The following is a 23,737-nucleotide window of genomic DNA, read 5'->3' as shown; positions in this document are numbered from 1 at the left end:
GCCTACCAATTTCACTTTCTCAGAGAAGAAAAAGTAAGACCTAGAAGCTTTACGATATCAAGAAGCCAGGACTTAAAAAAAGGAAAAAAGAATGGAGGGCAATTTGGCAATATTTATCAAAACTATAAATGCAGTTTTGACCCAGCTATTGTTCTACAGATACAGTCACACATCTATACATGTGTACAATGATGTATTTACACAGTTATTCACTGAAGCACTACCAGTAGTAACAAAAGATTTGGAACCTAAATGTCCATTAATAACTACTATGCAACCATTAAAAAGAGTGAGGAGGCAGCTGGGTGGGTGCGGTGGTTCACGCTTGTAATCCCAGTACTTGGGAAGCCGAGGTGGGTGGATCATGAGGGCAGGAGTTTGAGACCAGCCTGGCCAACACGGTGAAACTCTGTTTTTACTTAAAATACAGAAATTAGCCAGGTGTGGTGGCGGGCGCCTATAATTCCAGCTACTTGGGAGGCTGAGGCAGGAGAATTGCTTGAACCCCAGAGGTGAAGGTTGCAATGAGCCGAGATCGTGCAACTGCATTCCAGCCTAGGTGACAGAGCAAGGCTGTGTCTCAGAAAAAAAAAAAAATCTATATTAATATGAAAAGACTTCTAGAACATATTTTAAAGTTAAAAAAAAAAAAAGCAAGGTGTAGAATGGTTTATCTAGTATGTTATTTAAGGGGAAACTAATCAGCATATATTTGTGTTTGCTTTTATATGCACAAAGAAATTTGAGAAGAATAAACAAGAATCAACCAGTGGTTATCTGTGAAGAGCAGGAATGTGGAAAGTAGGCAATGGCAGACAGGGATGGGAGGGAAATTTTCATTGTAGCCCTTAATATTTTTTGATTTTTGAACCATGTGAATGTATTATACTTTTTTTTTTTAAAAGATAATTCTGGGGCTGGGTACTGGTGGCTCATGCCTGTAATCCCAGCACTTTGGGAGGCCGAGGTGGGCGGATCACCTGAGGTCAGGAGTTTAAGACCAGCCTGGCCAACATGGTGAAATCCTGTCTCTACTAAAATACAAAAATTAGCCGGGTGTGGTGGTGTGCGCCTGTAGTCCCAGCTATTTGGAAGGCTGAGGCAGGTGGATCACAAGGTCAGGAGTTTGAGACCAGCCTGGCCAAACATGGTGAAACCCCATCTCTACTAAAAAAAATACAAAAATTAGCCGGGTGCAGCGGCTCCTGCCTGTAGTCCCAGCTACTTGGGAGGCTCAGGCAGGAGAATCTCTTGAACATGGGAGGTGGAGGTTGCAGTGAGCCAAGATTATGCCATTGTACTCCAGCCTGGGTGATAGAGCGAGACTCCATCTTGGAAAAAAAAAAAAAACCAAGCAAGCTCTGTAATGGCTAAGACCTTCAAAGATCTCAAGCAGATCCAGGAACAGGAACCGAGATAGTAGCTACATGAACAGTGACTCCACAGGCAGCACTGCTCTTGTGCTGGTCCTTTGGGGAAGCTGGGGTGGGGGAGGGATATGATGATGGTTTGGCTGACCTGGTAGTGCAGTGGTACAAGTCAGTTCATTGGGCAACTGAAATTGGGTGGGGTTCCGCTCCATGGCGGCAGCAATCAGCAGCTCAAAGGGCCGCCTCAGCTGGGGCTGCACATAGTCTGGCTCCGCTGCTACTGGTTCCTCATCCACGTCAATGATGTCTTCGTCGACATCATTCTGCTCAGAGGTGGGGGTCTCTGTGCTGGCGTTGGATGTGGGCGTGCCAGGCCTGCTGGCTCTCCTTTCCAGGATCCGGGCATGGGCAATGGCCTTTAGTTCAGTTTTGCTGGCCGATCTGTCCAACAAGTCATTGTCACTGATGGGGGATGTAGTCCGTTTGCCAGATTTGTCCACCAGTCCATTGACATGACCCAGCTCCTTTTTCTGCTCTCGTTTCTGTGCAAATGAACAGGTGGGCCCATCATGAAAAAATACCATGAAACAAAGAGATGGGTGCTACAAAGTCCTGGTAGATCACTAACCAAAATTGTAAAAGTCCTTCGCATATCGCACTCATCTATCTGGTGACTTGGAACGCTGTCTGTTAAAGTTGACACAACTATAACTGAACTGGAGCTGACAAAACTATTGCATCAGAGAATCACCAAAAAGTGTGGAAAGTTAGGAATAATTATCATATGACATACAACATCTATAAAGTACAGGGTAAAGGGCTAAAAAGGAAACATAGTGAGAATAAATTTGGTGAGACTAATGGTGAAAATCAATGAGATCATTATAGTTTGCCTTAGAGCCTCCTGATCTCCTGAATGGTTTTAAAAACTTTGCTCAAAATAAATGACACTTCTTAGAAGGTTGGGAAATGGAAAAAGATTAAGTGTACTCAGTGGGACTGGATGTCTGATAGTACATTTTCCTCCAGGACTCCAAATACGAGTAGTCAAATATAAGTTTAATATTGATCTAAGATAGGATTATCTGTGATCTTGTCCTACTTCTGCCACTGATCCCCTCTGACCTTGTGGTGACTCAGGCCGGTGGGCAGGAATTTCTTCATCTGTAAAAATGAGAGAAAAATCTTTCTTCTCTTCCTCTCAGGGATATGGTGGAGGGAGATAAAAAGGGTCGTATATATGAAAGGGATAATTTGGAGTTGGAGTAGGACCTAGCGCTTCCACTACGAATCATGATAGGACCTTAATGTCAGGGGCTGATGAAGCCCAGAGGATGTATGATTGCAATTCACTTCAGTGTAAATACAGGAGGCCAAAGGGAAGCAGTGCTGGTGATGGTGGAAAGGCAGATTTGGCACTGGTAGGCAAAGAGGTCCGTGTGAAAGGACAGAGAGGCATCTCAGCAGAAGTGCCCTGTGTTACAAAAGGGCATACTATAATCCCCAACAAATAGCTCTGCTTCTAGAAAACTGATGAAGAGGTAATAGAGGTTTGGAATGAGAAATTTTGTTTCAAATATTGGGTGTGTCAATTCCTTGAGTTTTTAGGAAAGTTAATCTACATATTCGAGCCTCTACTTCTTCCTTTCTAAAATGGAACTCTACTGCCAGGATTCGGTATCCATCTATGGCTGTATGGATAGGTAATGGGATAACATAATTCAAACACCGGGCACATAACGGGAACTAACATCATGTTATTTTCTTTTTTCCACCCTCTTTACCTCTTTTCCTTCAGCTCCCGCAACCTTCTCAGGTCCAGCTTTTTTGAATGGCAAGTTTCTGAGAGGGCTTTTAGCTGGCAGGTGCCTCTAACTGGCCCTGCTCTGACCTAATTAGGGACACACAGGAAAGGATCTTGGAAGGTGGAGAGGCTGGAAGATAGCCTGGTTTATGGAGACATTTAACTATAGCTGTGGTTAGGTGGTTGCTTTGGCTTTAGCTCGCTTTTTAATAGGAACACTATGCATGTATTTGAAAAATAATGTCTGCTTGTTTACCTTCTTTCTTAAAGGCTGAAACTGTTACACACAAACCACAATCTGAATCATCTCATCCTGTTTCTGCAACCAAGGAAGTCATTCATTATGACATCATATTTGGGGACCAGGCAAATAGAGGTGAGGTCACAACGTAGGAAAGTTGCTTGTTGTGTAATTAGTGTGGGGGGAGCACAGGGAGGTGGGTTACAATGCACAGACAAATTCTAATCCATAGCCTACAATTTGAGGGTTGGGTCAATCATAATCTGAGTGCCAGCACACCTACTTCCCTTTTTAATAAGGGAGAATTTAGGCTCTTGTTACCCACAAGAATTCTGAAAGCAGAAAATAATAAACTATGTTCTTGAAGCCAGTACTGAATTATCAAAGCTGAAGGAAGGGAAGCTAAAGAGAGATCAGAAACTTGGGGTACAAATGGGTTAAAAATCCTCTCTATCAGTATGCCAAGTCTCTCTGGATACCAGTGACTTATTTGCCTTGGGGTGAGAGAAAACTCCTTTTCCCATCAAGCTGGAGAAGCAGCCTTCATTTTCTTTAGCCATGGATAAGGCTGCCACATTCAGGCAACTTATTAGGAGGTCAAGAAGAAGTTAAGACTACTCCTGTCACTAGTGACTAAACATGGCTCAGTAAATTAACACACCTCTTCTGCCCACTTCAGCAGCCCATGTTTGGATTTTTAGGCCCTACTGGATTCCAAACAGTCACCATGGAAGAGTAGGGTGATTCCAGGGCTGGAAGAGACAAGAAGAAGGGACAAGAATGCCTTCAGGGCCAGGCCGTCTTAGCTCTAGCATATCAGTGCTCTGGATCAGGCTTTCTGGACAGAGTCTTCAGAAAGCAGCATGATTACCTTTCGGCGAACAGTGCACCGGTGACACATCCACTCTCCAGGAGGCAACATTTCTTCACTCAGTGGAGGGTTACTGTGGGGAACAGACAAGGGCAAGACTAAATAACTGGCCCTTTGAGGCAGAAGAAGCAGCCTAGCTAGGTCTGCATGTTCCTAAACTCCTATTGTGGCCAGTCCTGCAGCACTGCTAGGGTTCTGTCCTTCAAAATGCTTAGATTCACTCATAATAATGTAAGGAGTGAGCATCCCTTCTCACAACTTAGAGAGAAAAGCCAAATCCAGAGCTATTAACACGGGGTTTATAGGGAAAGGTATAATAAAATCACTGAGAGGTCTTCTACACTGTTTTTTAAAAGCCTGTTAGTGTAGATCTAAGCTTTTCTAATTGCTGTTCAAAGCCCTGTCACATGGTCCCATTCCATCTTCCCAGGCCCACTTTAGGTACTCTTCCCACTAATCAAATGGAAGATTTCCTATTTCTTTCTCTAGAATATCCTTCCTTTAGAAAGTTATGCCTGTCAAAACTCTCTTCATCCCTTCATGCCTGCCTCCAACAGCTGTGATGGATTAAAGACAGCTGCAAATTACTTGCTCTGCCTCCCATTCACAGGTAGTCCCTTTCCCTCCTCTTAAATTGCACTTGTCTTTTGACTTGCTTTGACCACAGAATGCAGCAGAGGTGACAATGTTGCAACTTTCAAAGCTAGGGCTTAAAGAGATCTGCAGATTCTACTTTAAAAAAAATATGCTTGGAAAGTTCCACCTCAGAGCTCTGCTGTCATGCTATGAGAGAGGACATGGAGAAGACAAGGTATTCCAATTAACAGCTTCGGGACAGGTGCAGTGGCTCATGCCTGGAATCCTAGGACTTTGGGACACCGAGGCCAATGGATCACTTGAGGTTAGGAGTTCAAGACCAGCCTGGCTAACATGGCAAAACCCCATCTCTACTAAAAATATAAAAATTAGCCAGGTGTGATGGCACATGCCTGTAATTCCAGCTATTTGGGAGGCTGAGGCGGGAGAATTGCTTGAACCTGGGAGGGAGAGACTTCAGTGAGTCAAGATTGCACCCCTGTACTCTAGCCTGGGAAACAGAGTGAGACTTGAACTCGACTCCAAAAAACAGCTTCAGCTGAACTCCAAGCCAACAGGCAGCAGCAACTACTGCTATGTGAGTGAGTTATTTTGGACATACCAGTTCAGTCAAACCTCCAAATGACTGCAGTCCCAGCCAACATCATGTGAAACAGAAAAACCATCCAGCAGAGCCCAGACAACCCTCAGAACTGTGAGAGATAATAACAAGTTTCTGTATTCAGGCCACTGAGTTTTGGCGCAGTTTGTTATGCAACAATAGATAAACAAACAGCTTACCCATGAGTTCATATTATTCCTATATATTGAACCTCTTGCTTTCGGCACTTCCCATGCGTTGCCCATTTCAGCAGTTCTCTTTTATTTTTTTGAGATGGAATCACACTCTCCGCTCCCTGCAACCTCTGCCTCTGGGGTTCAAGTGATTCTCCCACCTCAGCCTCCCGGGTAGCTGGGACTACAGGTGTGTGCCACCATGCCCAGCTAATTTTTTGTATTTTTAGTAGAGACGGGATTTCACCATGTTGGCCAGGATGGTCTCAATCTCTTGACCTTGTCATCTGCCTGCCTCGGCCTCCCAAAGTGCTGGGATTACAGGCGTGAGCCACTGTGCCCGGCACCTACTTCTTTTATTAGAGGGACTAGGAAAATGATTACATCTCTTCCAACTCTTTGTATCTTTATAAATGGTAGGGGTTGTGCACACAGTGGATCACCTAAGGTTGGAAGTTTAAGACCAGCCTGGCTAACATGTTGAAACTCCATCTCTAGTAAAAATACAAACATTAGCTTGGTGTGGTGGCGGGCGCCTGTAATCCCAGGTACTTGGGAGGCTGAAGCAGGAGAATCCTTTAAACTTGGGAGGCGGAGGTTGCAGTGAGCCAAGATTGCACCATTGTACTCCAGCGAAACTCCGTCTCAAAAACAAAACAAAAACAAACACAACAAAGCAAAAACAGACTATACTTATGCTTAAGAAATTACTACCTTTGGGTTCTTGGCTAAGTCACTTACTTGGAATGGTATGCAGGAAATTTTTCTTCAAAGAATTGAGGAAATAAGCAACAACAACAACAACAACAACAAAACATGAGTATTTTTACTATACAGGGAGTCTCCTTAGTGTCTCAGGGCTTAAAGCTATACTGTTTTACCATTTCTACATAAAACAGCACTTGACTTGGCAAATTTTTTTAGCTCCCTGTTTCCCCAGATCCCTGAGCAACAAGTCAGATGCCCACCAAGCCATCACAGCTCATTGCTTCCCTTCCTCCCTGTTTTGTTAGTGAAATCTCAGGAGGATGTGTACCAGGAAGCAGGAAACTGGAAAAATAGTGGCCTGCTGGGACAGGTCTCGAAGCCCTGGAGGACCACAGGTAAATGTCACCTGTAATTCTTTGTTCATTCTCTCCAATGTAATTCTGCAAAAGGCCACATCCAAACTACTGAAATACATGCATGTAATTTTCTTTTTTCTTTCTTTCTTTTTTTCTGAGATGGAGTCTTGCCCTGTTGTCCAGGCTAGAGTCCAGTGATGCAATCTTGGCTCACTGCAACCTCCACCTCCCGGATTCAAGTGATTCTCCTGCCTCAGCCTCCCGAGTAGCTGGTATTACAGGCTCCCACCACCAAGACCAGCTAATTTTTGTATTTTTAGTAGAGACGGGGTTTCACCATCTCGATCTCCTGACCTTGTGATCCACCCGTCTGGCTGCATGCATGTAATTTTCAAAGGCCTACAGACTCTGCTATGCTTCAGTAGCTGTCATATCAAAATTAACCCTGAAGGGTGTCACTTCTGATTCTGTTTCTCATCATTCCTGTTCATCTGCCCACTGGCTTTGTGCCAAGATATCCTACATCAAACATTTAAAGTAGAGAAGGGTAAGGGAAGGTGATATGGGCTTAGATCTTTCACAAAGACGTGAATGGTCTCTCAGCCACCCTTCATGCTTTCCTTAATCTATTCTCAACCTTGCTGGCAGAATAATTATCCAAAACACAAAACGTAAGTCTGATCATACCACTCTCCTGATTTAAAGCACTTCGACGATGCACGTCTCCCATCCATTATAAGATTTTTTTTTTTTTTGAGACAGAGTATCACTCTTGTTACCCAGGCTGGAGTGCAATGGCGCGATCTTGGCTCACCGCAACCTCCGCCTCCCGGTTTCAGGCAATTCTCCTGCCTCAGCCTCCTGAGTAGCTGGGATTACAGGCACGCACCACCATGCCCAGCTGATTTTTTGTAGTTTTAGTAGAGACGGGGTTTCACCATGTTGACCAGGATGGTCTCGATCTCTTGACCTCGTGATCCACCCGCCTCGGCCTCCCAAAGTGCTGGGATTACAGGCGTGAGCCACCGCGCCCGGCCCCATTATAAGATTAAGACCCCTGTGGCCAGAACCCTCTTTTTTCTCCAGCTTGATTAGCTGGCCGGCTCCCTACATGGCCCATACTGTTTCTCACCTCTGTCTCTGCTCACTCCAGGGCTGCTACCCACAACCCTAGCACTCTTCCCCAACCGCTTCACCAGGTAAACTCTTTTTTTTGAGATGGAGTTTTGCTCTGTCACCAGGCTGGAGTGAAGTGGTGTGATCTCAGCTCATTGCAACCTCCGCCTCCAGGGTTCAAGCGATTCCCCTGCCTCAGCCTCCTGAGTAGCTGGGATTACAGGAGCTCACCACCATGCCTGGCTCATTTTCGTATTTTTAGTAGAGATGGAGTTTTGCCATGTTGGCCAGGCCAGTCTTGAACTCCTGATGTGAAGTGATCCACCCACCTTGGCCTCACAAAGTACTGGGATTACAGGTGTGAGCCACTGCACCTGGCCAAGGCCATCACATCTTAAGATTTGCTTTCTTGAAATACCTAATGTAGGTGATGGGGGAGGCGGGGGGGGGATGGAGGCAGCAAACCAACATGGCATGTGTATAACTATGTAACAATCCTGCAAGATCTGCATATGTGCCCCAGAACTTAAAAGTAAAATAAAAAAAAAAAAAAAAAAAAAATTTTTTTTTTTTTTTTTTTTTTTTGAGATGCAGTCTCGCTATGTCAACCAGGTGGGAGTGCAGTGGCATGATCTCGGCTCACTGCAACCTCTGCCTCCTGGGTTCAAGCAATTCTCCTGCCTCAGCCTCCTGAGTAGTTGGGATTATAGGTGCCTGCCACCATGTCCAGCTAATTTTTGTATTTTTAGTAGAGATGGAGTTTCACCATGTTGGCCAGGCTGGTCTCAAACTCCTGAACTCAAATGATCCACCCGCCACAGCCTCCCAAAGTGTTGGGATTACAGGCATGAGCCACCATGCACAGCCAAGATTTGCTGCTTTCTTAGAGACAGAACATACATCTTGAAATAACAAATTTGAAAAGATGGTATCTTGAGAGAAGGGAGTAATATCTAAGATTAAATGGACAGGAAAAAAAGGTCTTAGAAAATGATCATCATAGGTGTAGCTTGAATATAAGAATCACCTGTCATAAAGCTTGCTCATGACCATGTTTCCACTCTGCTTCAAATAATTAATTCCTTTCAAGCTATTTAGAAGGCAGCTTTTCAATTCAAACTTCTTCTTTTTTTTGAGGCAGGATCTCACTCTGTTGCTCAGGCTGGAGTGCAGTGGTGCAATCTTGACTCACTGAAGCCCTGACACCCTGGGCTCAAGCAATCCTCCCACCTCCGTCTCCCGAGTAGCTGGGACCACAGGTGCATACCACTATGCTGGGCTAAATTTTGTATTTTTTGTAGAGATAGGGTTTCGCTACGTTGCCCAGGCTGGGTCTTGAACTCTTGGGCTCAAATGATCTGCTTGCCTCTGCCTTCCAAAATGCTGGGATTGTCAGTGTGAGCCACCACACCCGACTCAATGCAAATTTTTTAGAGGAAAGGGATTCATGAAATGGTTCCAGGAAAAACAATGTCATTGGGGTAAGCTCAGGAACCACTTCTGAAAGAGGCTGTTTTGCTCCATATCAGAAATACTGCCGACAGGGAAAGGATTCCAGGGAGAAAGGAGATTCTGCAGTTTCAGGGTACTCGTACTTATTCTGAGGACTCCCCACCTCAGCTACCCATCTCAAAACTCCTTCCCCAGCTGGGTGCAGTGGCTCACGCCTGTAATCCCAACACTTTGGGAGGCCAAGGCAGTGGATCACCTGAGGTCAGGAGTTCAACACCAGCCTGGCCAACAAGGCAAAACCCCATCTCTACTAAAAATACAAAAATTAGCTGGACAAGGTGCGCACAGTTGTAGTCCCAGCTACTGGGGAAGCTGAGGCAAGAGAATTGCTTGAACCCAGGAGGTAAATGTTGCAATGAGCCGAGATCGCCTCACTGTACTCTAGCCTGGGTGACAGCAAGACTCTTTCTCAGAAAAAAAAGAAAAAGAAAAAAAAAAAAAAAAGATTGCTTATACCCATTACTGGAGATAGTAAAAAAAGAAAGAAAAAAACCTTCCTTCCCTGAAAGAATGGTGTTCCCATAAGCTTAGCGTGCAACTGTGAAATAATTACATGTACACCAGAGTCTTTAAATCATGATATGTCTGTTAAGAAAAAATGGCTCTGCCCTAGCTCCTTCTCATCCTCATATAGCAATAAAGACAGGGTGGTGGAGGCCATCCTTTATAAGAGAAAATTATTAAAAGTTAAAAGTCATGTCAACACTGAGATTACTCTACCAGAGTTTCAGCTATTCAGCAGTGAAAACACTATAATGAGCCAATGCTGCTTTTGCAAAAACATTAATGTGTTTCTTTTTTTTTTTTTTTTTTGAGACGGAGTTTCGCTCTTGTTACCCAGGCTGGAGTGCAATGGCGCGATCTCGGCTCACCGCAACCTCCGCCTCCTGGGTTCAGGCAATTCTCCTGCCCCAGCCTCCTGAGTCGCTGGGATTACAGGCACGCGCCACCATGCCCAGCTAATTTTTTGTATTTTTAGTAGAGACGGGGTTTCACCATGTTGACCAGGATGGTCTTGAACTCTTGACCTCATGATCCACCCGCCTCGGCCTCCCAAAGTGCTGGGATTACAGGCTTGAGCCACCGCGCCCGGCCTATGTGTTTCTTAAACTAAAGCCTAGAAATAGCAGAGTGATAATTTCATTGACATCTAGGTATTACAGTTTTCAAAGTATTTTAACAGATGTTCTTATTTGATCTTCACTACCACATTCTGAGATAATTCTTATTCCCATCACACAGGTAAGGAAACTGACTTATCTAAAGCTACTGAGTAGCAGAACTGGAACCCAAATCAAAGTTTCCTGACTCTTTGAAATCTTGAGCCTAAGCTGCTTTTACTGTTGTTGTTGTTGTGTTTTTGGTTCACTCTCAGGACATGCTTAAGAGCCCAAGTTGTTTTTTAAGGACCTTTAGTGGTTTTCTTATTTCTGGGGCACACAGTGAAATATCCATCAGGCTACCCTCCTTAACCTCAAGTCTGAGTATTTTTTTCTGCATCAGTCAGTATTTATTGAGTACCCATTACTTTCTTATCAATGTAGTAGGTACCACACTGAAAAATGAATACAAAGCAAACAAATTATCATCTACCCCACCAAAAAAGTAACTTAGGCCAGGCTGTGGCTCACACCTGTAATCCCAGCACTTTGGGAGGCTAAGGTGGGAGGAGTGCTTGACCCCAGGAGTTGGAGGCCAGGCTGGGAAACATGGTGAGACCCCTTTTCTACAAAAAATACAAAAATTAGCTAGGCCTGGTGGCATGCATTTGTAGTCTCAGCTACTTGGGAGGCAGGAGGATCACTTGAGTCCAGGAGGGCAAAACTGAAGTAAGCCGTGTTCACACCACTGCATCCCAACCTGGGTAACAAAGTAAGATCCTGCCTTAAAAAAAAAAAAAAAAAAAGTAGCCTTGGAGAGAGAGGATCAAAGTTATCCATCCACTCAAACATTATTAGATGTTTATTTTAGGCTAGGCAATATGCTAAGTGCTGGGATTTCAGAAATGGTTCTTCATTTTAGGGATCATGGGCTGGAGACAAGGTGAAAAGGACATGTGGTAATGAGGCCATATACAATCAACTACAAATTGATTCTTACCATAAAGACTCACATTAAACTCAATTGTTTATGGATGCCAGAGCCCGAAAATTTGGATATTTGGTATCTGCCGATGACAATGGGCTATTTCCTACTCTTTGCATAATTCAGAGCTATTTAACAAATGGTAATTCGGCCAGTGAGCCTTTAAAGACAGTGAAGTTAAGGATCGTGAGGCGTTCAGGAGGAAGCCATAGTTTCAGAAGCAGGTATATTCAGGTATATTTTTTCATTTTGATAAAATACCTTACAAAAGGAAGGTTCTAGGAATGGGGACATGTCTCCTGAAAATGAATGTTTAAGTCTGTCTAGAGCATAAAAGTGTTTGAACCTTTCTTTCTTTCTTTTTTTTTTGAGTTGGAGTCTCACTCTGTTGTCCAGGCTGGAATGAATTGGCGTGATCTCTACTCACTGTTAACCTCTGCCTCCCCGGTTCAAGTGATTCTCCTCTGGAGTAGCTGGGATTACAGGCACCTACCACCACACCCAGCTAGTTTTTATATTTTTAGTAGAGATGGAGTTTCACTATCTTGGTCAAGCTGGTCTCAAACTCCTGACCTAAGGTGATCCATCTATCTCTGCCTCCCAAAGTGCTAGGATTACCAGGTGTAAGCCATCATGCCTTGAGTGACTGAACCTTTAGATTCCTTCTGAGAATTACCTGAGTACTTGGGATGGTGAGCCCTGGAATAGTTGTCTTCTGTACCTGAGCTAGCTTGTCTTGGAAAACTGGTAGCTTTTTAGCCAACAGGCCAAGGACCTCTATTTTCTGGCTTCAAAAGAACATAGCCTGCATTGCTATGAGACACGGATTCTTTTCCACAGGCAGAGATAAAGTTCTTGCAGAATATCTTCCCATCTTCACTGCTGTTGGTAAGTTTCCTTCCAGATCATTTGTTAAAAGGGTCTGGCCTACAATTCCTGCCAGAAAGTAACTGTTCATTGCATTTCCAGCTCACTATTTTATTTTATTTTTTTATTTTGAGATGGAGTCTCGCTGTGTCACTCAGGCTGGAGGGCAGTGGTACGATCTTGGCTCACTGTAACCTCTGCCTCCTGGGTTCAAGCAATTCTTGTGCCTCAGCCTCCTGAGTAGCTGGGATTATAGGCATGTGCCACCATACTGGGCTAATTTTTATATTTTTAGTAGAGATGAAATTTCACCATGTTGGCCAGGCTGGTATTGAGCTCCTGACCTCAGGTGATCCACCCTCCTCGGCCTCCCAAAGTGTTGGGATTACAGGTGTCAGCCACTGCACCTGGCCCAGCTCACTATTTTAACCACTATCTGATCTTAAAGACATGCTGTTAGTTATAAAGCAGTTCATAACAATAAAGCCCTGAATCTTCAGAGACTGTACATTCATTTGGAGGATGTATTTCTCAGTTTGGTGAGGCTCTCTGTGATACCTAGAAGGCCTACAAAGTGTTAACAGTAATATTTACATACAAATCAATTCCTAAAGCCAACCTCTGCAGCATGACTCCAACATACATAGACTCCCATAAACAAATCCAAATGGCCCATCTCTATTGCTGAGGATGGTATCTAGAGCAGTCTATTTCTAGATTCATCAAGAAGAAAACCACAAACACACGTCCCTCAGCTAACTGTAATGCCTGCATTGATAGACCTCTCTGTGTCAAAGATTCAAATCAAAGCCCAGAGCCAGATGATCCCAACTCTCAGCCCAAGGATAAAGTCCAGCTTTAATTTAGAATGCCTTTCATTCACTAATGAGGCTGCAGCTCAATGCTGCAAGTTGAAGATGTTGGTGGTTGTCATGGTTCTTGGCTCTCTAATTAAGAAGATCTATTTCAAGCCATATACCAGTGTGGTTGATCTGAGTCTAACCTCACTACTCATCTCCCTCACCTATTAATACATGTGAACCTGCACAACATTAACATTTACTTCAGATTTAGTCGCTACCAGTGGGACCTGTTGCTCCATAGTATCGTGTTAATTATCCATCCAGCACAAGCAGTTTCTCAATATGGAATTCGAGCGGGGGATGGGGAAACAAGAGAACAAAGGGAAGAGGCGAGAGGTGGAGGGAGAGAGCAATCGGGAAGCAAAAAGACTGCTTTTTATTTTAGAGACCTTTTTCTGTGTTACTACATGGACATAAAAATGGTACTGGGCTCTGGACTTTTTTTTTTTTTAATATGTAATGTTACTGATGTGTTGCTTGTAACTGTCCATCCACCTAAGTCACACTGACATTTTAAAACTTGAGCCAGTAGCAGTCTGAGACACAATGAAAATCTCACTTAACCAAGTTAAAAGCTTTGGTGTATGTCTTAGTCCAAAAGCAAGCAAGAAGATGCAGAATATTTAAGAAAAAGCACACTCCATTTTCTCTTTCTGGACTAACAAAGTAATTCTATTTAATATAAACACTTAACAGGAACACTATGTAAATAGCATATCCATATACAATATACCAACAGCCTACTAAGCTATATTGTATTTTGTATTTACTATATTGTATTTTGGAAGCCTACTTCCAAAAGAGGTCAGTCATATGAGCTGGTAGGGTCCCTCTTGTCAGAGCCCATAATTCTTCAGGAATCAGACGCTCTCTAGCCATCTACGGTAGTTTCAGTTGAAATAAAACATCAATTGAACTAAGAAAGAGTTCAATGCCCCTACCATCATCTGTATGCCTCCCTACCCTTTTTTGGTTGGGGGAAGAGGGGTTCAGCAAACAAACAATAGCACTGAGCAGTTTTGATTTTTAATTTCACAGTTTGCGGGGCTCATCCATCCATTTAAGAACCACCACCAGATAAAAATCCTGCAATTATATTTAGTGGCACTGTATAAGACAAACTGCAAAACATAACACATGCTCAGAACATGCCTACTCTCCTCCCTTAGACTGGCTCTGTGGTCCTCAGCCTGTTCAGAAAATGTGCTGGTATTAGCCAAAATGGGGAGTGAAGGTGATCACTGATAGGACCACGATCATGCCTCAGCCTCTTAGCAGCCATCTTGCTCTATAAAGTGACCTATGAACACAGAAAACCAGCCTTTTATAAATGGAAACAAACTTATGTCCTAGGAAAGCTAAGTGGCACTGGGTAAAGTTTAATTTAAATTAAAAGCTGCATTAATACACCCAAATTTTAAAGTGTATGCTTTGAGGGAACACCATTTAATGAAATTTAAATGTCAGCAGAAATAGTAAGCTTCCTCTGGACACTTGTGCGGGCATCAGCTTTTCTCAACTATGGCCCATCTTTTGCATGAAGATAGTTATATTGAAGGATATTAGAGGTGAAAGCAGAAAGTTCATAGGGTCCCTCAACCTTAATCCCTTACCCTTATTCATCCTGGTTACTGACTCAAATACCACTAATACCACAAAGTACATAAAAAGTAGAAGAACTGCTGGTTTTTTCATGCAAAGCCTCAGTGGCAGTGTTAACAAGGAAACCAATGAAGTGCCAGGCCATTACAAATGCACCATTGAGAAACTTAGCTAGTTGCGTCACTTCCACAGGCATACAATCCTTTTAAACTGGCTGTGTCCCCAGGTTTTATTGCCTTCTACATAGAGCTGGCTTGTGGCATCTTCTCAGTAAAGGATACCTGGTCATGAGTGTTACTAGTTAGTACAGGGAAAAAAGGAAGGACGGAGGGCAGAGCAACTAACAGTTATACCAGGTGTTTGCCTCTGCTAACTTTTCTACAAGCTGAGCCCCAGTGCCAAGGGCCTGATCTATCGCTAGCCTGGTTTGACTATTCTTGCAATTCTGGTTTCTCTACAAAGGAAGATGGGCTGGGCAGCAAACATTTTAAAAAGGGGCTTCATTCATTCATCTCATGATAGATGCTAGAGCCAACCTGTTTTGGAAAAGGTACAAAATTCTGGCCTCAGCAGTAATTTTCTAATACTCTTGGGAACATTCCATTGGAAGGAAGAACCAACACAACTGCAAACATGTATTCTGGAGAATCTCAGGGGTATGGAAAACTGGATACTATTCTGTTGCCAAATTTTAGCAGACTATCAAGAAAAAGGAAATAGCCAGGCGACACTTCTTGCAGACGCAGCTCAGGAATTTAGGCCAGTTTACAGTTTATATACATATCAAACCTAAAATTCTATAAAGGCTCAGAAAACAAAAAACACTAACAATGTCTTTATTTAAAACCCAACAAAATCAAGAAAGTAGGTTTCCTTCCTTCCTTTTCTTTTTTTCTTTCTTTCTTTCTTTTTTTTTTTTTTTTTTTGAGATGGAGTCTTGTTCTGTTGCCCAGGCTGGAGTGCAGTGGCTTGATCTCAGCTCCCTGCTGCAACTTCCACTTCCTGGGTTCAAGCGATTCTCCTGCCTCAGCCCCCTGAGTAGCTGGGATTACAGGCATGTGCCACCACGCCCGGCCCAAGAGCAGGTTTCTACTTAAGACCCAGCTGCTTTTCCCTAAGGAAGGACTTCTGTTTCATTTACCCTCCCCTGACAGGGTCTATAAAAAAAAAAAAAAAAAAAAAAAAAGAGGGAGAATAATATTATTTGGGCCATATCACCATAGGGATTATTCCCCACTTCTTTTACTCTTACCCTCTCCCATCCCCCAATTCTACTCATAAACCTAAAAGCTTCCCATCCTATAGGACTGAAGTAATCTCCTGGGCATGCTGTCAAACTGTGCTGTCGTGGTTTGACGCCACAGCTAAGTGCTGACTTGGGCTTCCAAAGCCTTCCAGTTATACACCCACCAGTGACCTATTTATGAGTTAAACATATTTCTCCAGAGCCATTATTTTTCCCTTTGGCCCACTTTTCTTTCAGATGGTCCCTAACCAAAGAATCATCACCCTAAAGGTCTGCAAGTGTAGACACAAATGGTGAGATATGAGGAAAGTCCTCAAGAAAATAAGGCAAGCATATGAGCCTTGGACATGCGTTAGTGCTATAAAAAATAAAATGCAGATACTTTTCTTAACATACAGCTTACTTCAATGCGAACAAACCACAGCCTGCAGTCAGATGTCTGATATCATAGAATTGGCATTTTCTTCGGTATGACAGTTTGCTAAGTTAAAATGGTTAAGTGTCACCCATGCCAGGCAAAACCACAAGGACACAAAGGAGGGATGAAGCAAAACAAAAATGACAAAGCAAAAACAATGTTTATTAACAAGCCCAAATTACTGACAACTCTCCCTATATTTTAGATGATGCTTTTGTAAAAAATGGCAAACAAGATCAAGGCAAGTTAAATATAGTCAACCTATGTATAGATCTATGAAAAGTTATAGGTTTAGACATATTTAATGAGATTAATGGGGTATAATTTTCACAATTATAATGTATTCTGACCAGTAATTGACGATTGCCATTGAAAAAGCTCACTGTAGAGTTTCCCTCTAAAACTGAGAATCAGCAGAACTCTGATGGTTTAGTGAATGTGGGAATTAACAAGCACTCAGCTCATCACAGGAGCCCAGGGGTTGAAAGAAAAGCCAAGAGTAGGTCCTCATTGCCTGCTTTCATAATGCAGAGTCTTGTTTAAAGTCACTTGAAGCTCTGTGCATTTCATTAGTTTCTCTGCTCTGTTCTCTGCACAAATGCAGACAGGAGAAAAATAATATTCCACATCCCTGAGGATCACAGCTCAGTAAAAAATGTGCTTGTGTTGCCACAAACAGGGTTCCACCTGGAACTCAAGCTTGCTAGTAATTCTGAGAGGTTCTCCTATCCCTGCCTGGCTTGGAAATAAAGTGATGTCTTTGGGCTACGGTTGATTTCAAACCCTGTGGAGAGTCCTCTTTTGCTCTTCTTTTGCTCACTCAAGCTTATTTCAAAAAGAGCCTCATGCAGAGAGCACAGATCAGTGGGAAAGACTGACACTATATTCAGGCATGGAGTTTCTCCTTGCCCTGCTGTTAGTCTATATGTCTTTTGTCCCGTCATGGCTGAGAAACATTTCCTGGGAGATATCCTGTACAGTTTGTCAGAAAACAGGGGAGGGGCAAAAATTAAACACCAAAGTGGGCCGGGTGTGGTGGCTCACGCCTGTTGTCCCAGCACTTTGGGAGGCTGAGGCGGGTGGATCACGAGATCAGGAGATCAAGACCATCCTGGCCAACATGGTGAAACCCCGTCTCTACTAAAAAATACCCACCAAAAATTAGCTGGCTGTGGTGGCACGTGCCTGTAATCCCAGCTACTCAGGAGGCTGAGGCAGGAGAATCGCTGGAACCAGGGAGTCGGAGGTTGCAGTGAGCCAAGATTGTGCCACTGCGCTTCAGCCTGGCAACAGAAAGAGACTATGTCTCAAAAAAATAAATAGGCCGGGCGTGGTGGCTCATGCCTGTAATCCCAGCACTTTGGGAGGTCAAGGCGGGCGGATCATGAGGTCAAGAGATCAAGACCATCCTGGCCAACATGGTGAAACCCCGTCTCTACTGAAAAATATAAAAAGTAGCTGGTCATGGTGGCATGTGCCTGTAGTCCCAGCTACTTGGGAGGCTGAGGCAGGAGAATTGCTTGAGCCCCAGAGGTGGAAATTACAGTGAGCCAAGATTGAGCCATTGCACTTCAGCCTGGTGCCTGGCGACACAGCAAGACTCTGTCTCAAAATGAACAAACAAACAAACACCAAAGTGATTAACATATAAGAAAGCAAATATAATTAGGGGAAAAGAAATTCTCACCTTGTGTTTGTGTTAACAAAGTTACCATCCACTTGGAATAACCCAGATATCATTTTTGTTCCCCAACTAGTGTTTACCTTTGCATGTCTTTCATCTGTAATATCACTAGATATTACACAGCAGTGAGAAGAGGAAATGGGTCAGCCTTTGGCTTTCAAGTAGTTTAGTGAGCATTTAATATGTAGCACGATTACAGCAAAAGGGAAAGTAGGCAGCAGAGCAAAAGGGACTCACTCTTTGAGAGAGCAAGTCAAACTTCATCACTTTGAAAATTGCACCAATTAGACTTCCACAAGAGCTCTATGTAGTAGTCAGTCAAGTTCCTTCTTGTTGATGGGTCAACTCATGGATTCCTCCTTTTATTAGTGTCTATTGCACACCTCAGCTTTTGCCTCTCACACAAGTGGGCTAAAACCTCATCTTTGTTCTTATTTGCCAAGACTTAGATTTAGGAATAACCTTAGGCTTAAAATATGAGGATTTTGATATCTGGGAATGGCAAGCAGAAAAAGGAGTCACCTTCTCATTCTTCTTAACTGCTTTCAAGTCATGGGAAAAGCAGTCAGCCAGGGACCTGTGCATGTGTCCTGGGCATAGTGACAAATCCGCAATACCAAAGTGCCTTTCTGAAATCTGGTCTAGGACTTGCACTGAATACAATGTCCTCGTCTTTCACGAAACTGGCAGGGGGACAGCCATACTCCTGTCTTGTGTTCTCTTGGGAGGCAAGCATTATGCAGAGGTTCTCTTATAAGTGTCAGTCACTGAATGGCAATGCAACTGGTCATGTTGTACTCCCTGGGGACTCTAAGTCAAAGGAGGAGCCCAGTGGAGGGGGGAAAACGGACATTTGTGTGTGTGTGTGTTCTGGTGCCTTAAAACGCTGGCACCTTAAAACTTGAATGCATTTCCAGGAGCTTGTGCTGCATTAATATATAAGAGCCACCATAAACCCAAACACAATCTTTTATCAGGGTGGCCTACTTAACTGTATACCCAAGGAATTGTCTGTGTTGGGGTTGGGACAAGAAAGTTCAGAGATGGATTTCAGCATGCTTACCCGTTATCAAAAGCCCACAGTATTCAGCTTAATCTATTTTCTATTACTCTTCACTTGTGGGAGAAAAGATGCACCCATTTCTGTTCAAGAAGCAGGACATCTGCATTTTTAGGTAGCAAAAATCCTCTTGGGAGGATCAAAGCAGATTGTTTCTTTTTATGAGCCATATAAAACTGTCAGGCAAATATTCTCTGCACTCTGTCTCCCTATTTATTGTTATCTGGGCTTATATAAAGATACAAATAAACAGGTGAGTTTGCTGCAATATACAAGCAACTTTTTGTTCTTGTTAACCGGCTGAAAAGACAGCACATTTTAATTGACCTGAAGTTATTTCCACCACAAACAATAAAACTGAGACAATTTCCAAGCACTTTTCTCAGTAAAAGAAAAAAAAAAAAAAAACCAAAACAAACAAACAAAAAAACCTGAGACAATGAAAATCTTTTTTTCCTTTTTATTTTTTTTTTTTTGAGACAGAGTTTCACTCTTGTCACCCAGGCTGGAGCGCAATGGTGCAATCTTGGCTCACTGCAACCTCCACCTCCCAGGTTCAAGTGATCGATTCTCCTGCCTCAGCCTCCCGAGTAGCTGGGACTATAGGCATGCGCCACCACACCGGGCTAATTTTGTATTTTTAGTAGAGATGATGTTTCATCATGCTGGTCAGGCTGGTCTCGAATTCCTGACCTCAAGCGATCCAGCCGCCTTGGCTTCCCAAAGTGCTGGGATTACAGGTGTAAACCACTGCACCCTGCCAAAATCTTCTTTCTTAACCTAGAGTCCCCCAAGTATGAGAAGTGCTCATACACAGAAATTTTCTATTGTGGCCAATGGGTGCCAGGTAAACATCCTATCTAAAGGCAGATGGTGGATTTTTCATACTTCCTCTAAGGCAACTTCCAGCTTTAGACTTCTTTGCTAGGAAGCAATATCCAGAAAAGCTGAAACAGCAACATACCAAATCACATTGTAGGGTTCTCTTCACTGTGATCTACCATCCTGACTGGAGTTCACAGAAGACACTCTTCACTTATTGACATTACATAGATAATACAGGCATAGCATATTAAAGTGTGCTTAAATCAACTATCTTCTGCTAGATTAAGACTCAAAAATAAAAAAACAGAGGCTGAGGCAGGAGGATCAGCTGAGGTCAGGACAGGAGTTTGAGAACAGCCTGAGTAACACAGTGAGTCCCTGTCTCTTAAAAAAAAAAAAAAAAAAAAGGAAAAAATTAGCCAGGTGTAGTGGCAAATGCCTATAGTCCTAGCTACTCAGAAGGCTGAGGTGGGAGGACTGCCTGAGCTGAGGAGTTGGAGGTTACTGTGAGTTATGACTGGGCCAGTGCCCTCCAGCCTGGGTGACAGAGCAAGACTCTGCCTCTAAAAATAAATAAATAAATAAATGATGGGGGAAGTGTAAAGACAACCCACAAAATGGGAGAATACTTGCAAATCATATATGTGACAAGGGACTTATATTTACAACATATAAAGAACTCTTACAACTCAATTAAAAAAAGCAAATAACTCAATTAAAAATGGACAAAAATCTGAATAGACACCTCCAAGAAAATATACAAATGGCCAAAAAGCACATGAAGAAAACGTTTAACATCACGAGCCTTCAGGGAAATTTGATTCAAAACCACAACGTGATACCACTTCATGCTCACTAGGATGGTTTTAATCAAGAAGGCAGGTAATAACAAGTGTTGTTGAGGAAGTAGAGAAATTAAAACCCTTCTATGCTACTGGTGGGAAAGTAAAATAATGCAGCTTCTTTGGAAAACAGGCAGTTCCTCAAAAGGTTAAGAGGTACCATAAGACCCAGCAATTCTGCCTCTAGGTGTACATCCAAGAGAAATGAAAACTTGCACCCTGGCCGGGCATGGTGGCTCACACCTGTAATCCCAGCACTTTGGGAGGCTGAGGCAGGCAGATCACTTGAGGTTAGGAGTTCGAGATCAGCCTGACCAACCTAGTGAAACCCCGTCTCTACTAAAAATACAAAAATTAGTCAGGCATGGTTGCAGGCATCTGTAATCCCAGCTACTCGGGAGGCTGAGGCAAGAGAATTGCTTGTACTTGGGAGGTGGAGGCTGCAGTGAGCTGAGATCATGCCACTGCACTTTAGTCTGGGGAACAAAGCTAAACTTCATCTCAAAAACAAACAAATAAACAAAAAAAACCCAACCCACAAACCAAAAGCAACAACAAAGAAAACTTGCACCCAAATGTTCACCACATTACTTACAAAATCAAAAAGTAGAAACAAACCAAATGTCTATCAACTAATGAACTGATGAATAAAACGTACATCCATACAATGAAATATTGTTTAGCCATAAAAAGGAATGTAAGTATTGATAAATGCTACAACCAGAATGAACCTTGGAAAGATTCACTGAATTCCCAATTTTAGGTATCACCTGTACTTTCACTCAGGTTAACAAAAACCAGTGTTTTATTCAACACATTAATAGTGGCTAGTTGAATTCCTTTTAAATTTAAGGTTAGACAATTTTACTTTTTACAATTCAATTTTAAAAATTGAATTACTTTTTACAATTCAGTTTTACAATTGAATATTACTAATTTAGCTTTCAAAAATACTGCTGGAGGCGCACTTGACCAAGAACTTAAAAGAGACCAACATGAATCCCATCTCCAGATTCAAATGAAAGCAGTGCCTAAATGTTTGTTTCAACCTTTATATCTATAAAAAATACACAAGTCATTTACAAAGGCCAAAAACTGTCCTAATATATTATTAGTGGAGCCTATCTGTAAAGTACTTTGAAAGCCTTAAGGAACAGCAGCAGATTGATGAGACTGTAACTGCAACCTACCTTTTACTGAGTATGGTAATTAATTTTGAGACAGGCCTTAAGTGAAAAATTTCCCATAACAATACTACTAAGTACTTGCCTAACATTACACAAAAACTGTTACCTTTCAAGGATATAACCCCCTTTTCCACCTTAAATATTTCTGACACTTGAACTCATTTCATAAGAATTAGCCTAAGCCCCACATTAAGAAGCATGTATCTGAACCTGAGTTAAAGCTGAACATTATTGTATCTTCCATATTTAGGTAGACCATTAAGACAACACGACATGGGAGGCTAAGGCAGGAGAATCACTTGAACCTGGGAGACAGAGGTTGCAGTGAGCTGAGCTCACGCCACTGCACTCACGCCACTGCACTCTAGTCTGGGCAACAGAGTGAGACACTCTGTTTAAAAAAAAAAAAAAGAAAAGAAAAAAGACAACACGACATACCTAGATTCTAATTCAACACAGACAATGCAAAACAAATAAATAAAATAAACATAAAACCAAATTAGGTTTGTTTACTGTGGAATCATTTTACTATTGATGGGGCAGGTTGAGGGGAAGGAATCTAGACATTGTGACCTCCAGTTCATCAGTGCCAGGCTTCTAACCACTTACAATGTCAAAAACAACATACTGACAAGATAATGTTAAAATTAATGTATTTTAATCCATCACTCGGCCTGATAATAATCTAAGGAGGAGCTAAACATAACAAAATCAGAAAAACCAGCTCCTTATAAGTTCAAACAGGTTTGGCATAGCAGCTTGTTCCTGTAATCTTAACACTTTGGGAAGCCAAGGCGAGAGGACTGCTTGGCCTGCCTGGGGCAGCACAGTGAGACCCTGTTTCTACAAAAAAATTTTAAAAATTAGCCCAGCATGGTGGAACATTCCTGTGGTCCTAGCTACTGGGGAGGCTTAGGTGGGAAGATCACTTGAGCCCATAGTTAGAGGCTGCAGGGAGTTAGGATCAAGCCACTGCACTCCAGCCTGGGCAACACAGGGAGACCCTGTCTCCAAAAACAAACAAACAAACAACTCCACTTCAAACAGCAAACATTTTTTGCAAGGCAGTTTTCTATTCTATGTGTGAAACCTTTGTTATGACTCACTGAAAATATGCACAACTCCAAGCTGAGCTTAGTTTTGCCTGTGCACAGAGACCTTTTTACTCTCATTCTTCGAAAACCTTATTTTGGATCTTGCTGCCAACACCAGAGAGAGGAAAGCTGGCCAACAATTCCAAATATAACATGCGGAGGCAAATGCTACAGAAATCTGTCTGACGGGAAGGGACCATGCTGAGGTCTGCTGAGGTAGATGCACTTCTCAATCAGACCATTTTGGTCCCTCAGTCTGTTTGGAGCAAAATGCCATGAGAAGGCAATCACAGAAAACCAGCCAGTTTTACCATCCTGATTACTGATGCCCCATAGTATTAACTCTGTCAATGACAACAATTCTACCAATCTCAAACAGAAAGATGGGTGAGTGGCAACTAAAGTTGTACTGGTTATTCTATTTTTTTTTTTGAGACAGAGTCTTGCTCTGTCACCAGGCTGGAGTGCAGTGAGGCAATCTCGGCTCATTGCAACCTCCACCTCCCGGGTTCAAGTGATTCTCCTGCCTCAGCCTTCTGATTAGCTGGGACTACAGGTGCACGCCACCACACCCAGCTAATTTTTGTATTTTTTTTTTTTTTTTTTTTTTGAGAC

The 23,737-nt window shown here is 42.7% G+C and overlaps 1 protein-coding gene and 1 long non-coding RNA gene across 3 annotated transcripts in view; both read right to left on the bottom strand.

Annotated features, from left to right (window-relative positions):
* Window positions 1-23,737, bottom strand: part of PHF12 (PHD finger protein 12) — a 47,244-nt gene that overhangs the window by 17,609 nt on the left and 5,898 nt on the right. For both annotated transcript variants that reach the window (XR_004269762.1, XM_032281017.1), the window contains exons 3-4: window positions 4,287-4,359; window positions 1,519-1,912 (exon numbers count right to left, since the gene is read on the bottom strand). Coding sequence is in view for 1 of the 2 variants with exons in the window: in XM_032281017.1 (XP_032136908.1) it covers window positions 1,519-1,912; window positions 4,287-4,359 (467 nt within the window). In the remaining variant the exon portion in view is untranslated. The remainder of the gene's footprint in view (window positions 1-1,518; window positions 1,913-4,286; window positions 4,360-23,737) is intronic.
* On the bottom strand, window positions 5,935-17,540 carry LOC116553481. The gene is made up of 3 exons (XR_004269764.1): window positions 15,835-17,540; window positions 7,088-7,091; window positions 5,935-5,991 (listed from the first exon to the last, which is right to left on the bottom strand). It is a non-coding gene; the product is annotated as an uncharacterized LOC116553481 (long non-coding RNA).

Source organism: Sapajus apella, unplaced genomic scaffold, assembly GCF_009761245.1.
Source record: "Sapajus apella isolate SASKATOON/1434 unplaced genomic scaffold, GSC_monkey_1.0 scaffold12, whole genome shotgun sequence".
In the NCBI taxonomy this organism is placed as follows: Eukaryota; Metazoa; Chordata; class Mammalia; order Primates; family Cebidae; genus Sapajus; species Sapajus apella.
Note: the sequence above shows the minus strand (reverse complement) of the source record. Positions and strands in the feature narration are given on the sequence as shown.